Source organism: Halyomorpha halys, unplaced genomic scaffold, assembly GCF_000696795.3.
Source record: "Halyomorpha halys isolate HHAL.00 unplaced genomic scaffold, Hhal_1.1 Scaffold612.1, whole genome shotgun sequence".
Lineage (NCBI taxonomy): Eukaryota > Metazoa > Arthropoda > Insecta > Hemiptera > Pentatomidae > Halyomorpha > Halyomorpha halys.
Window position 1 is genome coordinate 127,822 of NW_027114055.1, and position 20,856 is coordinate 148,677.

Genomic DNA, 20,856 nt, shown 5'->3' on the forward strand with positions numbered 1-20,856 from the left:
ATAAGAAAAATTAAAGGTTGTAAACAGTAAATGAAAAGGGTAATAGTAACAGATGGATAAGAGATAAAATAAGATAAGAAATATTAAAGAAAGTACAAATTAAGAGATGAAAAAAGAAAAGAATAAAATCAAATGATGAGACAGAATTCATACCTGTTTTGACGGAAGTCAAAGACAGACTGAGACGTTTGTATTGGGAGGAGTGGGGATAGCAGTTAGTACACCACAATAATGGAAATAATTTTAAAGTAAACATTGTAAAAAAAAAAATTAAATTAGGTAAACAAGGTAATATACATAATAGAGGTGGTGTCAAGTGTTTGTATTTTTTTTACCCCTCACGAAGCCCTGCAACGTGGGGTGAAACGTTGGCTTAATAAAAATAGTATAATTATTTACTATTTGAGTATTTTTGACCGCAGCCGGATCATATTCCATTCATAATAGTTATAAATTTTATTTGTATGCTATATGCCACTAACACCAAATAACAGTGCATGATTCTATCTAGATATATAAAAAATAAACATGCAATCACTTCAAATAAATAAATAAAAAAAAAAAAAAAAACCTTACCTTTGAGCGGAATATGCAAGACTAAAGGTATAACACCAAGTTTTTCTTTAAGGGTTTTCTCACATAGAATAAGATCACTATCAGGACGATCCATTTTATTAGCATAAACTAGACAAGGAAGTTTTTTATCATTTGCTTGCTTCCATACTGTAACAGTTTGTACTTCCACTCCTGTCAATAATTGATAAAACATCAGGAATTAAAAACTAAATAAATATGTTAAATTACAATGAACCAATTTGTCTCTAATGCCAAGGCAAAAAGAACTAAATGTATAAATTTCATTTCTTAAAAATAACAAAAAAAAAAAAAAAAGTTTATCTTAAAAACAAAATTAGTTTTTTTTTTATTGAGGATTTTCCACTCAAAAAGTTGGTTGTCTTAACCTACTTTTGTACGGCCTCCTTCCAGATCACCCTATTCAAGACCTATTTCTCTCTTTGCCCAAATACTCATCAAGGATGCTTCCAATTCATAATCTCACGTTTCCTTTGGTCAACCTCATCCTCTTCTACAACCTATTTTCCACAAGTGTACTTCCCTTTGTAACCGTTCTCCAGGTCTTCTTATAAATGTCTATTCTACTTAAAGTGATTTCTTCTTGAATGTTTTTTTTTTTTCAACTTCCATTTTTTCTCTTACTGCTACATTTCTTACTATATCCATTGTGGGATATTCCTGCCACTCATTGCCAAAAGTACATTTCTTTAGCCAGATGTTTTTTCTTTGATCACCTTTTATGGTTAAGCTTTCTGCTCTATACCTCATAGAGCTCAATATTGAACTTTATTTTATATTTCACATAGTTTTATAAATAATATTTATATTCCTTAATATTGAATTGAATATTGATATTACTTTTTTATCATCTAATACCCGTCATTTTATTTCCACGTCATAAGAATTATTTAATTTTATAATGGAGTCAAAATATTTAAAATGTTGAACTATTTTCAGCACCTTGTAACCTCTCATTTAGGATCCAGCTCTCTGGTCCATAAAGGTGTATCGGTAAGAAGACAGATTTGAACAGGTGGAGCTACACATCCTGCCCCACCTCTTTTTTTCCGATAACAGTATTGCAGATCGTATAGTAGATGGAATTGGCTTTCGATATTCTGCTTGAGACTTCTGAATCTACTTTTCCAGACCTATTGATTATTGTGCCCAGGTATATTCTCTCACCACCTCCATTACCTCTTCATTACAAACAATCCTGATATCCTCTTGAACTCTGCCGACTTGAAGTAATTTGCTTTTTAGGGGATTGATTGATCATTTCCTTCCTCTTCAATTCTTCATCCCATTCTATTACTGCCTGCTAAAGTTGCTCGGGAAAATCTGCAATAAGAACAAAGTCGTCCGCAAATAGGAGGAACAGTACAATGACAGGAGGTAGGTTCCATTGGCCCATGTACATTTGTGCTGTGCACCTTTTACAGATGGAGGCGATCTCATCCATATACACAATAAAGAGAAGGGGGCTTAGAGAATCACCCTGTTTCACTCCTTTTCCAATACTAAATACTAAATACCTAAATACTTCTAACTCCCTTCCATTCAGATGTACAACACCTTTTGGCTCTTGATAAGTCGATTTTATAGCCTTTAGAAGCATTATTGGGATGTTTTTCACCTTCAAATAGTCCCATATCTCCATGGTTCCAGGGAACCCAGTTGAGTGCTGCCTTTAGGTCTAAAAATGCAAGATAAATATTTCAATCTTGGTCTCAGGACTTCTCTATCACTTTTCTTAAGGTAAAGATGAAATCATTAGTTTGCCTGTTAAGCCTAAAAGCACTTAGTTCTTTTAATAGAATAAATTCTGGGACCATGTTGTCTTGGCCTGCTGCTTTTCCCATCTTCACTTTCGCAATAGCCTTCTCAACCTCCTCTTTTTCAATTGGATTGTTTCCTTCAAAAAGATTCTTCTTCCATCGAGAACATAACTTGCTTCCTGATTGCCTTCAAGTCTTGAGTACTACCTATGCAACATCTTCAGTACTTCTTTTTCCTCCGACACTAACTTTCCCCTCTCATTCTATATATTCCTTACTGAGCTTGATATTCTCTCTATGATCAGCATCAAGGGACAGACCAAACTTTCCTCTTTCTTTCTCTTCCTCTCTTACAGCCACTTTTACCTTGCTTCGTGCAAGTTTGTACTGTCCATAGTTGCTTCGCCTTCTTTCCATACAGAACAGTTACCACATGATCTTCTTTTCCTTTACAACAACTCTAAGTTTTTCATCCCAGCAATCCGAACGTTTCCTATTGACTGATACTTTCTTCACTCCACATATTTTAGTCGCTGATTCCAATATGGCTGCATTCAGAGTCCGCCAAAGTTCACCCAAGCCTTCATTAAAGTTTAGTTCATGCAGCCAATTCCTTAGCTCGTTCTTGTAATCCACTCTTTTTCTTGCATATTCTGCAGCTGTTTTATTTTGATCCTTTCATATGCTTTTGGCTGAGGATGTTTCGTAAAGGGAATTCTGCTATCCATCAATCAATGTGATCACTCCCAATTTCCGCTCCTTGAATACTTTGATGTCTGTGAATAATCTTCTAACTTCCTAGATATACCGAAAGTAGTCAATCACACTACTTTGGTTTCTTTCCAATGCTGAAAAGCTTACCTTATGGACCACTTAATGCAGATAGAAGGAATTGCCTATGATAAGATCATCGTCTAAACAAAATTCTATTAGTCGCCTTCCATTGTTGTCATTATTCATTCGCCTCCGTGGGGGCCCATGCATCCATAGGTTCTTGTGTGGTCACATCCAGTTCTTACATTTAGATCTCCCATTATATTAACATTACAACTTTTTTCTATTACGCGTGTCAGGTTATAGTAGAATTGTTCCACTTCCATCACACATAAGTCTTCTGTTGGAACATAAACTTGAACTAGTGTTACTTTTTCCAATGAGAGAATGATATTGGCAGATATTATCCTAGAGTTTACTGCTCCCCAATCCTGAACTTCCGGAAAAATGTCATCCTTAAAAATCAATCCAACACCTTCCTTTGCTCTGTTACCTGGTGGAACTTTCCATGTACAGAATCTGATCTCCTTTAACATGCTAGGTTGTTTCCATAAATACTGTCCATATCTGAGGCTGATCACAGAATTTCTTCGAATCTCTAGTACTTCTCTATGGATGATTGGCCCAGCATAGGAGGCCCTGTTACCTCAAGGCAACTGGTAGCCAAATATACTCCAGGCATTGAGTCTTCTCAGGGGAGGTGATCCTAAGGTGTGTACTGTAATTGTCCTTAATATCGGTGTACATGTATAGTGTACTGTTCTGTTGTGTAGTGGTGTACTGTGTATTGAACTCAGAATACTGGGGGTTCATTAATCCCCACTAGTAGAGCACAACTACTAGCCCTTGTGGGAGGTTCTATATTTTCATTTATCAAATTATTGAAGCGATTATTCCATTCAGTGAAGTTAAAGAGAGTGATTTATGACTTATGTGTTACCTGGAACCTCACACTCTTTAGTGCAGCCCAGGCAGTTGCTGATATTTTTATAGCCCAATTGACAATTTCCATTTTTACAAAGGTTGTTCCATTCTTCATTTCGAGCAAGTCTTACTTATTTTAACACTGACTTTTTCATATTTTTATAAATGGCTAATGTGTTATAATCCTTTTTATTTAATCATTAGAGGAATGCTTATTTTTTATCAGTTCAAGAACGCTATTAGTCATCTAATTACTTCTTTTCTTTTTTCTATCTTTTTTAGACCCTAATAGTTCTATAATTATCCTAATGTATTTTAAATGTTTATATAAGAACAAGAATTTTTGATGACACAACTAGAGTACATAAAGTGCCGGGGAACACCACAAAGATTAACCCTAATTAATAAATTGTTCCCATAATTAAACATTCTTAAGTGTTATAAAGCAAGAAAGTTTTAAACTAATAGATGATTATTGCTACTGAACCCCCAATGACCATAAGATAAAGCAGGGGGAAAAATAAGATAAAACTATCAACCATGAGGAAATCGTAAAAAAAAAAAAAAAAAAAATTTAATAATAAACATGACTTATACGAGAAGATGGCTGGGGGTTGAGGTCAAAATATAACACAAATAAGTTTAAATAACTTATTTAATCATGCCAATGTTTCGGCCAGAATTTCTAGCCTTCGTCAGGGCCAAGAACAGAACAAGATAACAACCAATGAACACAGAAAATATAAACAGAATGACATAAAGTAAATAATTGTACAAAATAGAATTGATAAAACTAAAGTGGTGAAAGAAGTGGAAAATAAAATGTATATATAGGTAATTGAATAAGTAGGTAAAATAACATAATTAAGGAAATAGAATAAAAATTTGAAGTTATATAATGCAAAGAAATATGAATATTTTAGTTTATAAATAATTTAAAAATTAAAATTATGGAAAGAAAAAATAAAATTGAGAGAAAGAAAATATATGAAACAAATGAAATATGTAACTATAATATTAGATAAAGAAGCAAAATATGAAGTTAAGTTTAACGAAAGAAGTGAATAGAAAAAAAAATTGAAAACAACAATAATAATACATGGTGAACATAACTAATAATGTGGGTAAGGAAAATTAAGAAAAGGAGGGGGGGGGGATAACATAAAGATAGGGAAAAAAAAAGAGAATAAAACATAAAACGAACCTATTAGCTTGAAAACTTACCGGCAAGTGAGTTCTGCCCCACAAACGGCTAGATTCAGAATTTTTTATTTATTTATTGCTATTTACAACTGTACATTATAATAAATTTAGTAAATTTGATCTCAGTTAAATCGGAGTGTTACAGGCGTGTAGAGAAACTACCCATTGGTAGCATTCTAATGACGTTTTACATTAGCAGGTCTCGTGGCCATCTTCTTTTCAGCCACCTCGGAGGATTGTCAGGAATGGAAGAGGAAGCAAGGTTAGAAACTAGTGGGTTTGGGTAGTTAGTGAGTTTGTAATAGAAGGAGTGATATCTGGTTCGGGTTAGATCAGTTACATATGGAACATTAAGATCTTTATGTATGATTTTATTTCAGACTTAGAATTAAAAAATACATTATGGAGATGACAAAGTGTTTTTTAGAGAAAACTTTACAGGTGGGTAAAAAATAAAAAGTGGAAAATATTTAAAATATTTAGAAAATATAACTTCAATTTTTTATTTTATTTCCTTAATTATGTTATTTTACCTACTTATTCAATTACCTATATATACATTTTATTTTCCACTTCTTTCATCACTTCAATTTTATTAATTCTATTCTGTACAATTATTTACCTTATGTCATTCTGTTTATATTTTCTGTATTCATTGGTTGTTATCTTATTCTTTTTGTAGCCCTGATGAAGGCTAGAAATTCTGGCCAAAATGTTGGTACGATTAAATAAGTTATTTAAACTTATTTGCGTTATATTTTGACCGCACCCACCAAACATCTTCTCGTGTAATAATAAACCTACATGCAGGTTCATTCAAGATAATATCAACAGTTCTTGCCTTAAAACATCCATCCAATGAGTTCAATTAAAACTTAAATAATCCAGATAGGAAGCAACACAAAGTACCTGTCTACATTTCTAGTCGATGCCTAGGACCCATTTTATTCACTAAGAAGCTCAATTATATTTACTGGGTACAGGTCATACAATTTGGTATTGTTAAGTCGTTTAAATTCTTAAGTCATCTCTTTTTGGTACAAATAATCTACACAATACTTTTTGTTTCAAATATTTTAAGACACTATTCTTTCCTTTAAGAAAGCAGCCATGTTTTGCATTCATAACAAATAAGTTTTAGGAAAAAAGGAACAAAACAAGTAATCCTGTAACAGCGAAATAACAAGTATTACTCCTCTTTATTTCATCTTAAATTTCAGTATTTATTTTAAGACCAAATTCTTTATAGACTTTTATCAATGTTGCAGTATTTACTTCAGTAGTTTCAGCATCTTCACATAACTGAACCAATATATTAGCATACCTAAGCACAGGTATTTTACAACCAAGTGTTGAACCTTTCTAGGTATGAGTTACCTTTCTAATAATTTTTTATGGACTAATTTTCAATATTAAATTTTAAAAAATCTGAGGAATAGAATCTTAATGTTTTAAACCTCAATAGACTCCTAATTTTCTCAGAATAAATCTATCAATACAAACTTTCTTAAATATTTTGGAGAGAGAAAATATTTAATCTCATAAAAAACAACTTTAAGGAGCAATAGAGAAAAAAAGAGGTGATAGGAGGTACTATACAAACCAAAATTCTCCAGCCAACCCAGGTGTAGTATAAATTATGAATTCAAGGAGCACTTTTTTATATTTCATGGTATAATAATAATAAGTCTTTATTTATATATGAATGCAAAAACTAAATTATTCTTGGGAAAAAAATTAAAGAAAAAAAAATTAATATATATTTTGAATACATATTCTGTGTGGGAGAGTCTTTTTAGTGGAGACTAGCTGTTAAAGCCCTAAAGTTCAATTTCTTTTTTTAATTATTTACATTTTACTTCCAACTGGTTTATATATTTTTTTAACAATTATAAGTTTATTTTTTATTTATTTTACCCACACGTTGTTTTGTATTTTTAAATTTATGTTTAATTTATTACGTAAATAGGGAGGTTTGTTGTGGTACGGGAGTATAAATACATCGCTGCAATACAGCATTTCTACAACATTCGAGTTGCAATGGGATTACGGACTGATAAGGCAGTCAGGAGTCTGCAGTTAGAATTAGGAGGCATCCACCGGCTCACCACGGCTTTGAGATCGCTAGATTTTTGGGGTACGTTTCAGGACACTCGCCCACCCAATTTTCAACTGAGCTTCATCATCAACATCTGGATTACGGCGGATATATATATCATCGGCGGAAGAGATATCATACTTATTGATATGCACATTTTTTGAAAAATGATTTTTTTTTTCTTCTCTTTCATCGAGCTTCATTTTTTTTGTTTCCTTATTTTTTTTTCTCACCTACTAAAGTCATTTGTATAAAGAAAATTCTTTTAGTTTCTATATATATCCGAATACTTTTTTATTTCACAATTAACTCTTTTATTTTTGTAACAGAAAACGATTAATTTTTTTAGAAGGTTATTTTTTTTATTATTTAATTTTCTTCATTATTTAGATTTTTTTAATATTCATTTCAGGTCCTCCATCTTTTATTTTTTAACCCGAACCAGCGAACATTTTAACTCGGGGGAAGAGGTTGGTTTTTCATTCACGAAACACCCCTCTCACCAGCACTAGCGGAGTTGCTGGCATTTACTTTTCCACAATTCCCTATCTCGAGCATGCCTTATCCATAATGAACCGCCACACTGTTTTGTTATTTTGTCAGTCCAGCGCTTGTGTTGTCGTCCCCTTCGTCTCTTCCTGTCCAGGGGGGATCATTGATGCGTCGAATGGGATGATTCGCCTGAACCAACTGTTCATTTAATCAGCATTTGTAATCGACACAAAGACGTTCGCCACCATCTTGTTTGGGTACTACGACTAAAGGAGAGCCCCAATCTGTCGTAGGGACTGGTGAAATGATCCCGTCTGCCATCAGAGCATCTAATTCCTTGTCAACTCAGTCTCTTAAGGCATATGGAATGCTGCGTTCCTTGGTGAAAACTGGCTTGACTCCTTCCCTGAGTTGAAGATTGACTTGGAATCCTGGAATACAACCAACTTTTTCTTCAAAGATTGGCGAGTAATTTGAAATTATTTCTTTAATTGATTGGAATGCATTGATATTGGAACCTAGAATTTGGTGTCTCTGCTCTGTATCCAGTTGTTGAAGTTCGATACCTAGACTCCGAATCCATTGACATTCTAGTAACGCGTCATTTCTGGCTGGCACGATGTGTAATTCGCCCAGAATCTCTCTTCCGTTATATGCGACCGTCACGACAATTTTTCTTTTGGGCTGGATGATGTTTCCCGAATATGATCGGAAAGCAATATTTGATGCTTGCAAAAGAATATTCAAATTCAGCTGTTGGAACTCAGGTTCGGACAGAAGCGAATATTTAGCCCCAGAATCGACTTCAAACTTTTGAAGCTTGCCATTGAGTTGGACTCCAATTATGTATTTGTCACTCTCAGCCATTTCAAACAAGTCGACGATGGGAATGATCTTGTTGAGAACATAAGTGGGGCCATATGCGTCTTGAGATAAAGGCATTGCCTTCAGTGTTGGTAGTGCTCGAATCAGTTTTCTTTCTTGATTCTCGAATTAGAGTTGAAACGCAGACTTTTGCACGATGTCCAATTTTTGAACAAGACCTACATTTCAATTTTTCTTTATCCACTCTGCAGTCTTGTATTCTGTGATTGCTTCGCCCACATCTAATGCAGAGGTTGTCTATGCCTAGAGCTCGATAGTCGGGATGATAATTTCTCTTTTGAGGTAATCTTGAATTTGTACGATTCCTCAAACTATTTCTAGAACAAATTTTTGAAAAACTGTTGATTTTATTTGTGTCGCTCATTTGTTCATTAAAGTTATGATGGCTGGTATTTGGGTGTTAGTTAAGTTCTCTGCTTTCAATCTTAGCAGCTTCAAGAGCAACGGCTTTTTCTAAAATTTTATCGAATGTTGTAGGATTAGACTCTAAAATTTGCCCACGTAGCCAATTATCGCATAAACCATGAATGAACAGAGCTCTCAGAAAAATTTCAGAAACAGATATAATTTGTTTGCAGTTATCAGCTGTACATATTATGGATAGTTCGCATTCCGCTAAGTCTTGTAGCATTTTGAAAAATATTCTGAAATTGTTTCACTATCTCTTTGAAAAATATTTAGAAAATAGTGCTGGGCTACTACTACACTTTGTTTTGGAATAAGCATTTTTTTAAATGCATCAATGAGTTCATCATGTGATGACTCTTAACTGGTTTTTCTGGACCCAAAAATGCTGCCAATTTATTGTAATGCACAGATCCAACACTAACACATAGAAGCTGTGCAATCTGGGTTTTATCTTTAACACCTTTCATTGTATAATAATTTTCAAATCGTTCAAGACAGGAAAATTTTTCTTTATAAGGAAAAAAATTTTCAAATGGTGGAATGCTCGAAAAATTAACTGAACCCGTACCTGTTGCTATGGAAGGCTGAAGTTTTGAAGCTATTTCATCAATCATAGCTTTTTGTGCTTCTTGAATTGCAGCAAGAAGTAATTTAAATTGCTAAGTATTCATTGTAAACAAAAATTGTAATTCTAAAAAAAAGTTTAAGAAAGTCACTGGAAACTGAGATTTGAAAATTATAAAAAAAAATCACTGGAAACTGAAATTTGAAAATAAAGACAGTCACTGGAAACTGAGAATTGAAAATTAATAAAAAAAAAACACTTTCTGTTCACCTAAAATGATCTTGTTAATAACTGGAAAATTAATGATAACCATTAGAATACATCACTTGTTTTATTGCAATATTTACATTAACTGGATTAGGGAGGTTAACAGGTACTCAGTGTTGCCACAAAAATCTTATGGCGTCAGTAACCTACAAAGACTTTTGTTTTTTAACCCGAACCAGCGAACATTTTACCCCAAGGAAGAGGTCCGTTTTTCATCCACGAAACACTCCTCGCCCTAATATTATTTTGGTCTCGTCTGGACCAGATCATATTAATTCACTTTTTTTTTTTCATCCGTTGTTGTTTTTGGTTTATTTTAAATAGAATTGCCTTCCAAAAGCCATAATTAAAATGATGAACATGAGGCTAGATTCATTGATTTAGAGGAACAGTTGGGTGATTTCGCCAAAGATATAATGGTGACCAGACCACCTCTATGGGCTTAGTTTAAGCACAGACCTGAGAGGTCCCTTATTGCACATTGATGCTGCTTTCGAACATTTCGAAAACTCATTTTTAGAAGGAAGTTCTCTTGCGCGAAAGCAAGCATGGGAAACGCTTACAAAAAATATGATAGGGAAAGGATCCAAGCCACCTTCTACTAAACAAAAATTTTTAATTTTAAACCTTTAAATTAACCTTGGGTGAAGGGCGATCTTTCCAATTTAGAAACGTTCTCGGTGGTGGTAGGAGAAAGTGCCTCAGTACTTCTCAAGCTTGGTTTGAACGATCTCCCGGGGTTTATATTAAGCACTTTGGGGCTCCGGTTGTTAGATGGAAAATCTAGAGAGGATTTCGAGAGGGAATACAGGTCCCTCTCGAAATCCTGAACTTCTGACTTGGGAGGAGTTCTCGGCATTTTATCCAACGACAGGCAGTCAAATTACAATCGGAGGCCCTTCTTACGAGTACTACTCCAGATCAAAAGCTAAAATTGGGTACAGCGAATGCTCTAGGCAATAGTGAACTCCACTAAATGCCCCATGTGTAATAAATCCCACCGCATTTACGATTGCCAAAGTTTTAAAACGCTCACCCCACAACAATGATGCGACCACATTAGAGGGTTAAATTGCTGTATTAATTGTTCGTTGTCTAGTCACTTATCGAACCAGTGCTAGTGCTCCTCTAAGGCGTCCTGCTGACATTATGGTAAACTACATCATTCGCTCCTTATTTTTTTTTTTTTTTTTCCTCCTCCGAATCCGAACCTCCTCACCCTAACAATCCATCTCGTTTTCATTTATGGCCGATAATTGCACAAGATTCCGTTAACGACTCGAACACCACACACGCTTCTGCTAACCCCTCGGCAGCCATTTCTAACGTATCTGATTCTACTTGCTCTTAAGACACTATTATATCTGTGTCGGCTATGGGTTGGATAAATGTTTTACTCAGCACCGCGTTGGCAAGAGCTCGCGATTATCGGAATTGTTGGCACGATTTGCGAATCGTCGGTCCATTTTTAAAGGCGGAATGCGCTCACAAGTTAAACTTGCCACTCACGTGAAACACAAATCAATTGGTTGCTTTCAAAAACTAGATCATCCCTAGCGTCAAATTTGAAGCACCTTGCGTCATAGCTCCCCAACATGATTCAAGCCCGAACTAAACATCGTGTCTTCGACATTTCGTTCCCAAGACCTGGTTGATCCACACTTTTAAAAGTTGCGACCTGTCGATTTCCTTTTAGGAGCCGACGTGTTTGCCGATATCCTGCGTATGGGTAATTTTAGGATTCGAAGATTCGTTCTAGCTCTGCTATAAAAATATTTGGTGATAAGGAATCTCCCTGCCTGACTCCTTTTCTTATAGGGAATATTTTTCCTCTTGTTTCCATTTCTACGTATCCTTTATTGTCTACATACATGTTTTCTATTACTTTTATATACCCTTTATCCACTCCTCTGCGTTCCTGTCGAATGCTTTTTTGAAATCAATGAATCCCAGATGAAGTTTTAAGTTATATTCGTTCGCTTTTTCTATCAGCCGGTTAATTGTGAACAAATGATCAATCAGTCTCCCATCACGAATAGAATGTTCTTAGAGGCAACTTTCAATTGATCTACCGTTGTTTGCAATTTTTCAAAAAAATTTTCCTTGTCTTGAATTATTGAAGAAGTTGTCGAGGTGTAAATCTGGACAAGTAATTACCTCTTATCCTTACCTACATCTATCATTAGTACAGCTATTCTAGAGTTGACCTCTTGGAAATCGATTACTTTTTGTACAAGTTTTTCACTTACCAGGAAATCCACACCAGCTAATCCTTTGGGTGAGTGAGAATAAGTGAGCATCAATCCGTCCTTCATTTCACAAATAGTTTTGAATCTTAGCCTTGTTTCTGCGAGATAGATGATATCCCATTTTATTTAAGCTAATGCCAGTTTAAATTCCGCTACCCGGTCTTCTTCCAGAAGAGTTCTAACGTTAACACTTCGCATACCTACAACACGGATCCGTGTATCATGCCTCTAGCGTATGGTACCCACGATCCGTAATCGCACACATCAACATACAAACGTGTCAGTCTATTGCGGGCACTGCTGGTGAGAGTTGTTTTTGCATTCGTTTTAAACGTATTTAGTAGTGGTATTTGAAAAACGTTTTTAGTTTTGTGTTTTTTCGCTCTTCAATTAAGGTTTATATTTTTCAACCATGAATATTGAAGCTGGTACATCAAAACGAAAGTCTGAACGCAAAAATGAAATAAATACCAAGTAAACAAGAGAAAACCTAGATAAAATGATTTATCCATCGATTCCGATGTGTTTGCTGAGATTTTAGAAATAAACAGCGACAAAAATTATTCACCACCTGATTCGAGAAGTGATAGCGATGAAGATTTAAGGTAAGTAATAATCCTAATTCGACGGCAAGATAGCTCCTGGTCTACAGACAGTTTAAAACTATACAGTTTACAGGACGTAATGCTCTATTGGAAATGCCTAAAACATCAAATCCAGTTAATTACTTTACTCTAATTGTTGATGATCCTTTTATAGAATTTATAGTAAAGGAAACCAATGAGTATGCGATAAAGGTGATGTGTCAACCAATAGTATAAGAATCAAGCAGAATAACAACATGGAGAGACCTCACTAAAGAGGAATTAAAAACATTCCTTGGTCTGCATTTACATACAGGAACAATTCAAATGAATAGACTCCATGATTATTGGAAAAAAACATCGGCTATTTAACTTACCTTCTTTTACAAGCTATATGTCAAGAAATAGGTTCTTGCTGATTCTTAGATGCCTTCATTTTAGTTTTAACAAAATTGAATCCGATCCTTTACATAAAGTGAGATCTATTATGGAACATTTTAACAATAAAATATCAACTATATATTCGCCAGGGAAAGAATTATCTTTGGATGAATCAATGGTTCTTTGGTGTGGAAGGTTGGTTATTCGCCAATATATCAAGGGCAAATGCTATAAATAAGGAATTAAGCTCTATATTCTCGCTGAACCTGATGGTGCAGTTATAAAATTTCAAATTTATGGTGGCTCAGGAGATGAGACTGGAGGAAAGTGACACACTACTAAAGTAGATTAAAAATTATTGGAAGAGAGGCTGGATCAGGGACATGCGGTCTACATGGACAATTCTTATAATCTTGCAGTGGAACTTTTAAATAAAAACACATACTGTACAGGTACATTAAATAAGTCGAGGACTCATACTCCATCTGACCTGGCCACTGTCAATCTAAAAAAAGGAGAAAACAAGTCCCTTTTTCTGAACGGTATCCACATAGGAAAATGGAAGGACAAATGTCAGATTTTATACATTTCAACAGAGTTTTACGATGAACTCCAACTGGTCACAAATTAAAGACAGTAAACTGTACTTAAGCTGAAGTGTATTATTAATTATAATAAATTCATGTCTGGAGCAGACTTACAAGATCAGATGCTATCATAACATCCATGCAATAGAAAAACTCTGAGATGGTACAATAATATTCACGTCTTACAACTGAGTATGGTGAATAGCCAGCACCTATTTAATAAGTTCAAAGGAACAATATTAAGTTTGTATGATTATAGACTGAAAATATTAGAAACTTTGCTCCTGGAGAAAAATATGGAGTGGGAGTGTTGTAAAAGACCTGAATAAGGTCATAGGCAGATAGAAAAGGAACAGGATGTTAAGATGAGGCAAGTAGTTTATTAGGAGAGTCAATGATGAATAAATCAAGCCAGGAGTCAGAAAACCGGGTGGGATTGTAAGGAACTACATAGAGGTTGAGGGAGTAGAGCAGATTTAACAGGTAGGTCTGGTCAGAGGTAGCGGACAAAAGGTTGTGTTGAAATCTCCAGATAAAGTAATATTAGGATAGGAAGGTATAAGGTTGTAAAGTGTTGTCTCAAATATTTCTTCATAGGGTACCTTAGGAGGGCGATAAATGACACCAAAGAGTGAGGTAGATAAAATGATGGAAATCTCGACAAAAAGATATTCCAGGTGGGAAGAATTGGAAGGTGGAGAGATTAGAATAATTTTAGATTTAAGACTGTCATGAATAAAGAGACCAACACCATCACCTGTTCGGTCAACTCTGTCATGACGGAGCAGGATATATTTGGGTAAGGACACTTGAGAGGACGTGTTGGAGAGTTTCAGCCAGGCTTCAGAGACAGCGATCAGGTGATGGAAGTTATGGAGGAAAAAATTATGGAATTCATCAATATGAGCTAGTAGTGACTGCGTTGACGTGACATGTTAAAAGAATATTAGTCATGGGGGATTAAGGAAGGATTGGTTAACAGAAAAGATGGGTTAAAATGGGATCATTACACCACATATTAATAATTTTCCTGTCGACGAAGTCCAGGTCTTCAGGCCCAAGCTTAATACCAAGGACCTCACCGATAGAGCAAACGATGCCCACAGTAATGTTTCCTGATTTATTAGAGACACCCCTTATTTCTATAGTGTTGCTTAGATTATCCTGCTCAACACGATTTAGTTTAGCCTCTAAATTTTTTATTTAGATTTAATGCTTGATTGTCATTCAAAATTTCCTCAATAACATTTTCTTGTTTAGCAGCATAATTCTCCATTTTTTTTAGGTACTCGCCATTTTCGAAAGCAATATCCCCTTGCTTTCCTAGAGTGTTTTTGACCTCCTTAATATCTTCTTTAATTTTTACCATTTCTGATAATATGGTAACGATGTTCTCCTCCATTTTATTCCCAAATTTACCTTGAGGGCTATGTGGTCTCACTGGTGAGGACGTACAGGAAGGACATACCCATTTTTTTTTTTCTGTTTTACAACAGTAAGATCACAGCAATTACCATGGTAGATCATCTTGCATAAAAAACATGCAAACATAAATTTGTCTTCTCTTGAGATATTATTACAAATTGGGCAGTGAGACATTGTGACACAGTTGGCACTGGAGATAGACGTGAGCAGCACACACAAAAACATGGAACAATCGCACTATTGTCTTCTCAGATCAGGGACAAACCGCAGTCCACACACCTCGAGGTCTAAAAACTTATTATATTTATTCTTTATGTTTCAATTTTATTTTCTGCATATCTCTATAATCTTTGACAAATAACAACATAGAATTCCATGTAAATTTGTTTAAAAAATAATCTTTTTTTCTCAGTATTTTCTTTTTCAAGATTATTATTATTATATAATATTAGCCATTACGTCACACTTTGCGACGATTTGTGCTAATTGACAGCAATTATATAAATAAAATATTCGCAAAATTATTGTTTTGTACTCATTATTAATATTATTTTTAACAATTCTTTGTTATTTACTATTTGTCTTTGTTTTTCTACAAGTTAATACAAAATTAATATTGTAATATTAATACTACAATTAATATTATTTCTAGGAGATGATGGTTGGGGGTGCGGTCAAAATGAAACACAAATAAGTTGGTGTAGCTTATTTTATTTTGCCAACGTTTCAGCTAGAGTTTCTAGCCTTCATCAGTGCTGTTAAACATACATATTCATAGTTCTGTATTGTTTACCTTATCCTAAGCCGATTTATTACCTAATGAGGTTACATTTTCTTTTTTACGGTTTGCTATGTTTTATTGTTGTAGTGTAGTTTACAATAAAATATCGTCCTTCTTTGATATTTGGTCAGAATCTGAATCGGATCTGCCTGGTTTGTTATCCTTAGAAAGGTATCGGTTGAGACTACTTACTCTTCGTTTGATGTTATTAAATATTTTAGAGCTTTTTTTGCTTGGTTTTTAAAATCAGGCTATCTTCTGTGCTTCTAGTTCTTTTTAGATTATTATCTTGATTTGTTTTCATTAAGTTCTTCGAAAGAATATAGCTTCCCTTGGAACAGTAGTTTGTCGTATCTAATGGTTACCTTAAGGCCTTGTTAATTCATAGCTATATTTCACCATAGTATAAGAATATTGTTTAAAAAATCTAAGTTATCAAAATTTATAAAAAAATTACCTTCAGAAGCATCAAGAACAACTACAGCAGAATCCATAACATTCAGAGCTTGTTCAACTTCAGCAGTAAAATCAATATGACCAGGAGTATCAACAAGATTAAATAAATGGTTATTCCATTGAAAAGAAACATATGCTGAGGAAATAGTAATTCCTGAAACAAATATTGACTTTTTATAACAATAAAAATTATCACAGAACAGTTCAAACTCCTAGGGGACAAACAGTGGTAGAGGTACTTAATAAATAATCATGATCAATGTAAGAAATCTTTAGCAATAAGCAAAACAAAGATTTTTTAATAAAAATAAGCTATAAAGCTGGGAATTTAATTGAATAAAGAATTTATTTAGACCTTTAAATAAATTTTATTACATCATGTATTCATAAACAAACTAATACTTCTATTTCAATAAAATCAGAAGGGCAGAATCCCATTACTTTTCAAAGAAAAAATTATCGAATATATAATAATTTATATTATCTTTTCGGATTTCTTATTTCTTAATCCATTATTGGATCATACGATTCTAAAAAAACAATAATGAAGTGTTTATTGTTGACTAGAGTCAATATGAAGAAAAAATGGTCAGGGGTGCGGTCATTAATGATACACAAATAAGTAAAACTTATTTATGAAATATGGTCCGGGTGCAGTAAAAAAAAAACTCAAATAGTAAATGGGTATACTATTTTTATTTGAGCCAACGTTTCGCCCCAAGTTGCATGGCTTCATCAGGGCTAAAAAAGATACAAACACTTGACATAGTTAAAAAAAACAAAAAACATAAGTGGAAAATAACAGGGGTATACAATGAAAAGTAAAATTTGAAAAGAAAAATTAAAGGTTGTAAACAGTAAATGAAAATGGTAATAGTAACAGAAAGATAAGAGATAAAATAAGAGAAGAAATATTAAAGAAAGTACAAAGTAAGAGATGAAAAGGGAAAAGAATAAAATCAAATGAAAATTAATGAGACAGAATTCATACCTGTTTTGACGGAAGTCAAAGTCAGAGTGAGCCGTTTGTATTGGGAGGAATGGGGATGGCAGTTAAGCACGCCACATAATAACAAAAATAATTTAAAAGTAAACAATGTAAAAAAAAATTAAAATTAGGTAAACAATAAATGATAATATACATAATAGAGGGGGAGAAGAAATATTTTCAAAAAAAAAAAAATAAATAAAAACAAAACAAATTAAAAAATCTCATAGATAGAAAAACAAAGAAGAAATAAAGTATAAAATAATGGGATACAATATGTGTAAGTGATTAAGAAAGACAATATACCAAATGCGAGGGGATACAGAGATATGTAAATTATAATAGAAAATTAATAATAAAGTAATTAATATAATTACACTTAAGTAGGTAACACATAAATATAAATTAAAAAATAAGATGCATGAATATAAATGAAAAAGGAAGGATAGTAAATATAAAAATAATTAAATAAGGGATGAGAATTTAGAGAAACAAGAATAAAAGATATGACAAGAAACTGGGCTTCTGAAATGCAGAACAAAGAGAAAAGAAGTATTATGAGGGTTTTATTACGTTCAAAATGTGTAGGTATGTACGGGAGATGCAGTCTTTATCAACTTTACAATTGATGGAATTCACCGTTAAATTTATGTAAATGGACTCAGAGATAAGAAAGAATTAGAAGAAATGAGGTTAAGGTAGCTGGGGCGGTTAATCTCATTGGTTTCAAGAAGGTTCCTTAGGAGTAAGTTGAGCATAAGTGAGCGAGTTGGGTCTCGAGTGGTAGGTTTGTAAGTAGTTATGTCAGACAGAAGGATGTTAATTTTGTTAACATACTCAGATTTGTCCATAACCACAACACCCTGTGCAATCTACACAAGCGCCTCACAGATAAAACCCATGCCACCGCTGCCAATAAGCTTTTTTTTTTTTCTCCAATCAGATTAACCGCCCCACCTACCTTAACCTCATTTCTTATAATTCTTTAGCCCCCCTGCTTATAAGGACTCCCAAAAATCAAAAGAACTATTACACTCCTTCAACATACCTGACAACTTTATCATAACTTCCTTTGATGCCGAAAGCCTTTTTACTAACATTCCCATTGACAAAGCCCTTCATATCGTTGAGAAGAACTAGACTATAATTCAACCTCATACCACGCTTAACCTCACCTCATTTCTTTCTGCTTTAGAACTTTGCTGTAATTCTGGTTACCTAACTTTTCATGATAAAGTTTACCACCAAATTAGCAGACTTGTGATGGGGAACTGCCTTGCTTCAGATATCTCTAATATTGTTCTTAATGACCTTCTCGACTCTATAATACCTCTATTCTCACGAGACATAATTTTCATTAAGAAGTACCTGGACAATCTCTTCCTTGTCCTCAATCCTGACAGAAACCCCAAGATCATATCAGCCTTTAACTCCTACCTCCCTCGTCTTTGGTTTACTGTTGAAGGTGAAATTGACCATTCCCTCCCTTTTCTTGACCTACTTATTATCAGAAATCCCGATGGCTCCCTATCCACTGATTGGTATACCAAACCCACTTATTCCGGCAGACTCCTCAACTATTTTTCTCAACACCCTTATCACCAAATTATTAATGTTGCTAAGAACCTTATCCACCGATCCTTTTGTCTTTCTGACCCTCAATACCACCAGACCAACATACAACATATTAAACAGATCCTATTCAACAACAATTTCAAGAAAATTACTAACAAACTACTCGATTCTTACATTAACTGTGTTACTCCAATCCCTCCTGTCCTCAACTCTTCTCAACCCACTCCAACCCTTTTTCAGTACAGGTCCCTCCTGTATATCCCCATTCTTTCTGACAATATTCAAAAATCCTTAAGATCCACTATTCCCACTCTACGTCTTGGCTTGAAGTCCCACAACAAAATTTCCTATCTTTTTTCCAAATTGAAAGACCTATTCCTTTCTTACACCGTTCCAATGTAGTTTACCGGATACCTTGTTCAACCCCATGTTGCAATTCCTTCTGTATCGGTGAAACTAAAAACCAACTTAAGAACTGCATTTCCCAGCACAAAACTTCCATCAATTCCTGTAATCCATTTGCATCTAAATTATCAGAACACACATTTAAACCTGAATCATACTTTTAATTTTGACAATCCTTCCATTCTTGCCACTGTCCCCAACCACACCGAACGTCTCATCTCGGAGTCCATTTACATAAATTTAACTGAGAATTCCGTCAATCATAAAGTTGATAAAGACTGCATCTCCCTTACATATCGACACATTTTGAACATAATAAAATCCTCATAATACTTCTTTTCTCTTTGTTCTGCATTTCAGAAGCCCACTTTCTTGTCATATCTTTTATTCTTGTTTCTCTAAATTCTCACCCCTTATTTAATTATTTTTATATTTACTATCCTTCCTTTTTCGTATATATTTTTATATCTTATTTTTAATTTATATTCATATGTTACCAGCTTAAGTATACTTACATTAATTACTTTATGATTAATTTTTCTATTGTATAATTTACACACCCCTGTATCCCTATTCATTTGGTATATTGTCTTTCTTTATCATTTATATTTATTGTATCCCATTATTTTAACTTTATTTCTTTTGTTTTCTATCTGTGTACATTTTTTTTTTTTTTTTTTGTTAAATATTTCTTCCCTCCTCTATTATGTACATTATCATTTATTGTTTACCTAATTTTAATATTTTCTACACTGTTCTAATACTGTTTCCTTTAAAATTATTTTCAAATGTAACATACTTAATTGCCATCCCCACTCCTCCCAATACAAACAGTTCACTCTGACTTCGACTACTGTCAAAACAGGTATGAATTCTGTTCTATTTATTTTTACGTTTCATTGTACACCCTTTTAATTTTCCATTTCCTTTTTTACTTATGTTAAGTGTTTCTATCTTTTTTAGCTCTGACGAAGCCCTGCAACGTGGGGCGAAACGTTGGCTCAATTAAAATAGTTATCACTATTTGAGTTTTTTTACCACAGCCGGACCATACTCCATTTATTAATAATACACATGGCCAATCAGCGATCTTCCAATAACTTAAGGATGTTTTAATTAATTGACTATTTGGGAATAGGCTAGGGGTATGTAGTGTTAGTCAGTTTTGTGATTAACAGGGAAAAATCCTGATTGTGAATAAATACTTTCGGAGAGAAGTCATTTGTCATGGTGGCTAGAATAGAAGTATTTTTGAAATCAAATGAGTGATTTAATGATAGAGGATATTCGGATAGTTTGGAAGCGGTAAAGTAACAGCAAGAGATAAAATATTTGTGATGAATGATGTGATCTTTAAGGAGGTTTTTAGTTTCCCCAATGCAAAAGGAATAGGATACTACAGTTAATTATGGGATCTGAAGAAAAGTCGGAGGCTGGAGATAGAGAAAGTATTTT

At 33.9% G+C, this 20,856-nt stretch overlaps 2 protein-coding genes across 5 annotated transcripts in view; one reads left to right on the forward strand and one right to left on the reverse strand.

Annotated features, from left to right (window-relative positions):
- mRRF2 (mitochondrial ribosome recycling factor 2) overlaps positions 1 to 20,856 on the reverse strand; it is a 152,760-nt gene that overhangs the window by 122,298 nt on the left and 9,606 nt on the right. For all 4 annotated transcript variants that reach the window (XM_067051305.1, XM_067051304.1, XM_067051303.1 and 1 more), the window contains exons 3-4: positions 16,435 to 16,587; positions 577 to 747 (exon numbers count right to left, since the gene is read on the reverse strand). In XM_067051305.1, the coding sequence (XP_066907406.1) occupies positions 577 to 747; positions 16,435 to 16,587 (324 nt within the window). The remainder of the gene's footprint in view (positions 1 to 576; positions 748 to 16,434; positions 16,588 to 20,856) is intronic.
- Positions 12,918 to 14,100, forward strand: LOC136796748 (piggyBac transposable element-derived protein 4-like). Its single transcript, XM_067051312.1, is given in 4 exon segments — positions 12,918 to 13,003; positions 13,049 to 13,196; positions 13,198 to 13,243; positions 13,880 to 14,100. Coding segments are annotated over 4 exon segments (501 nt in total).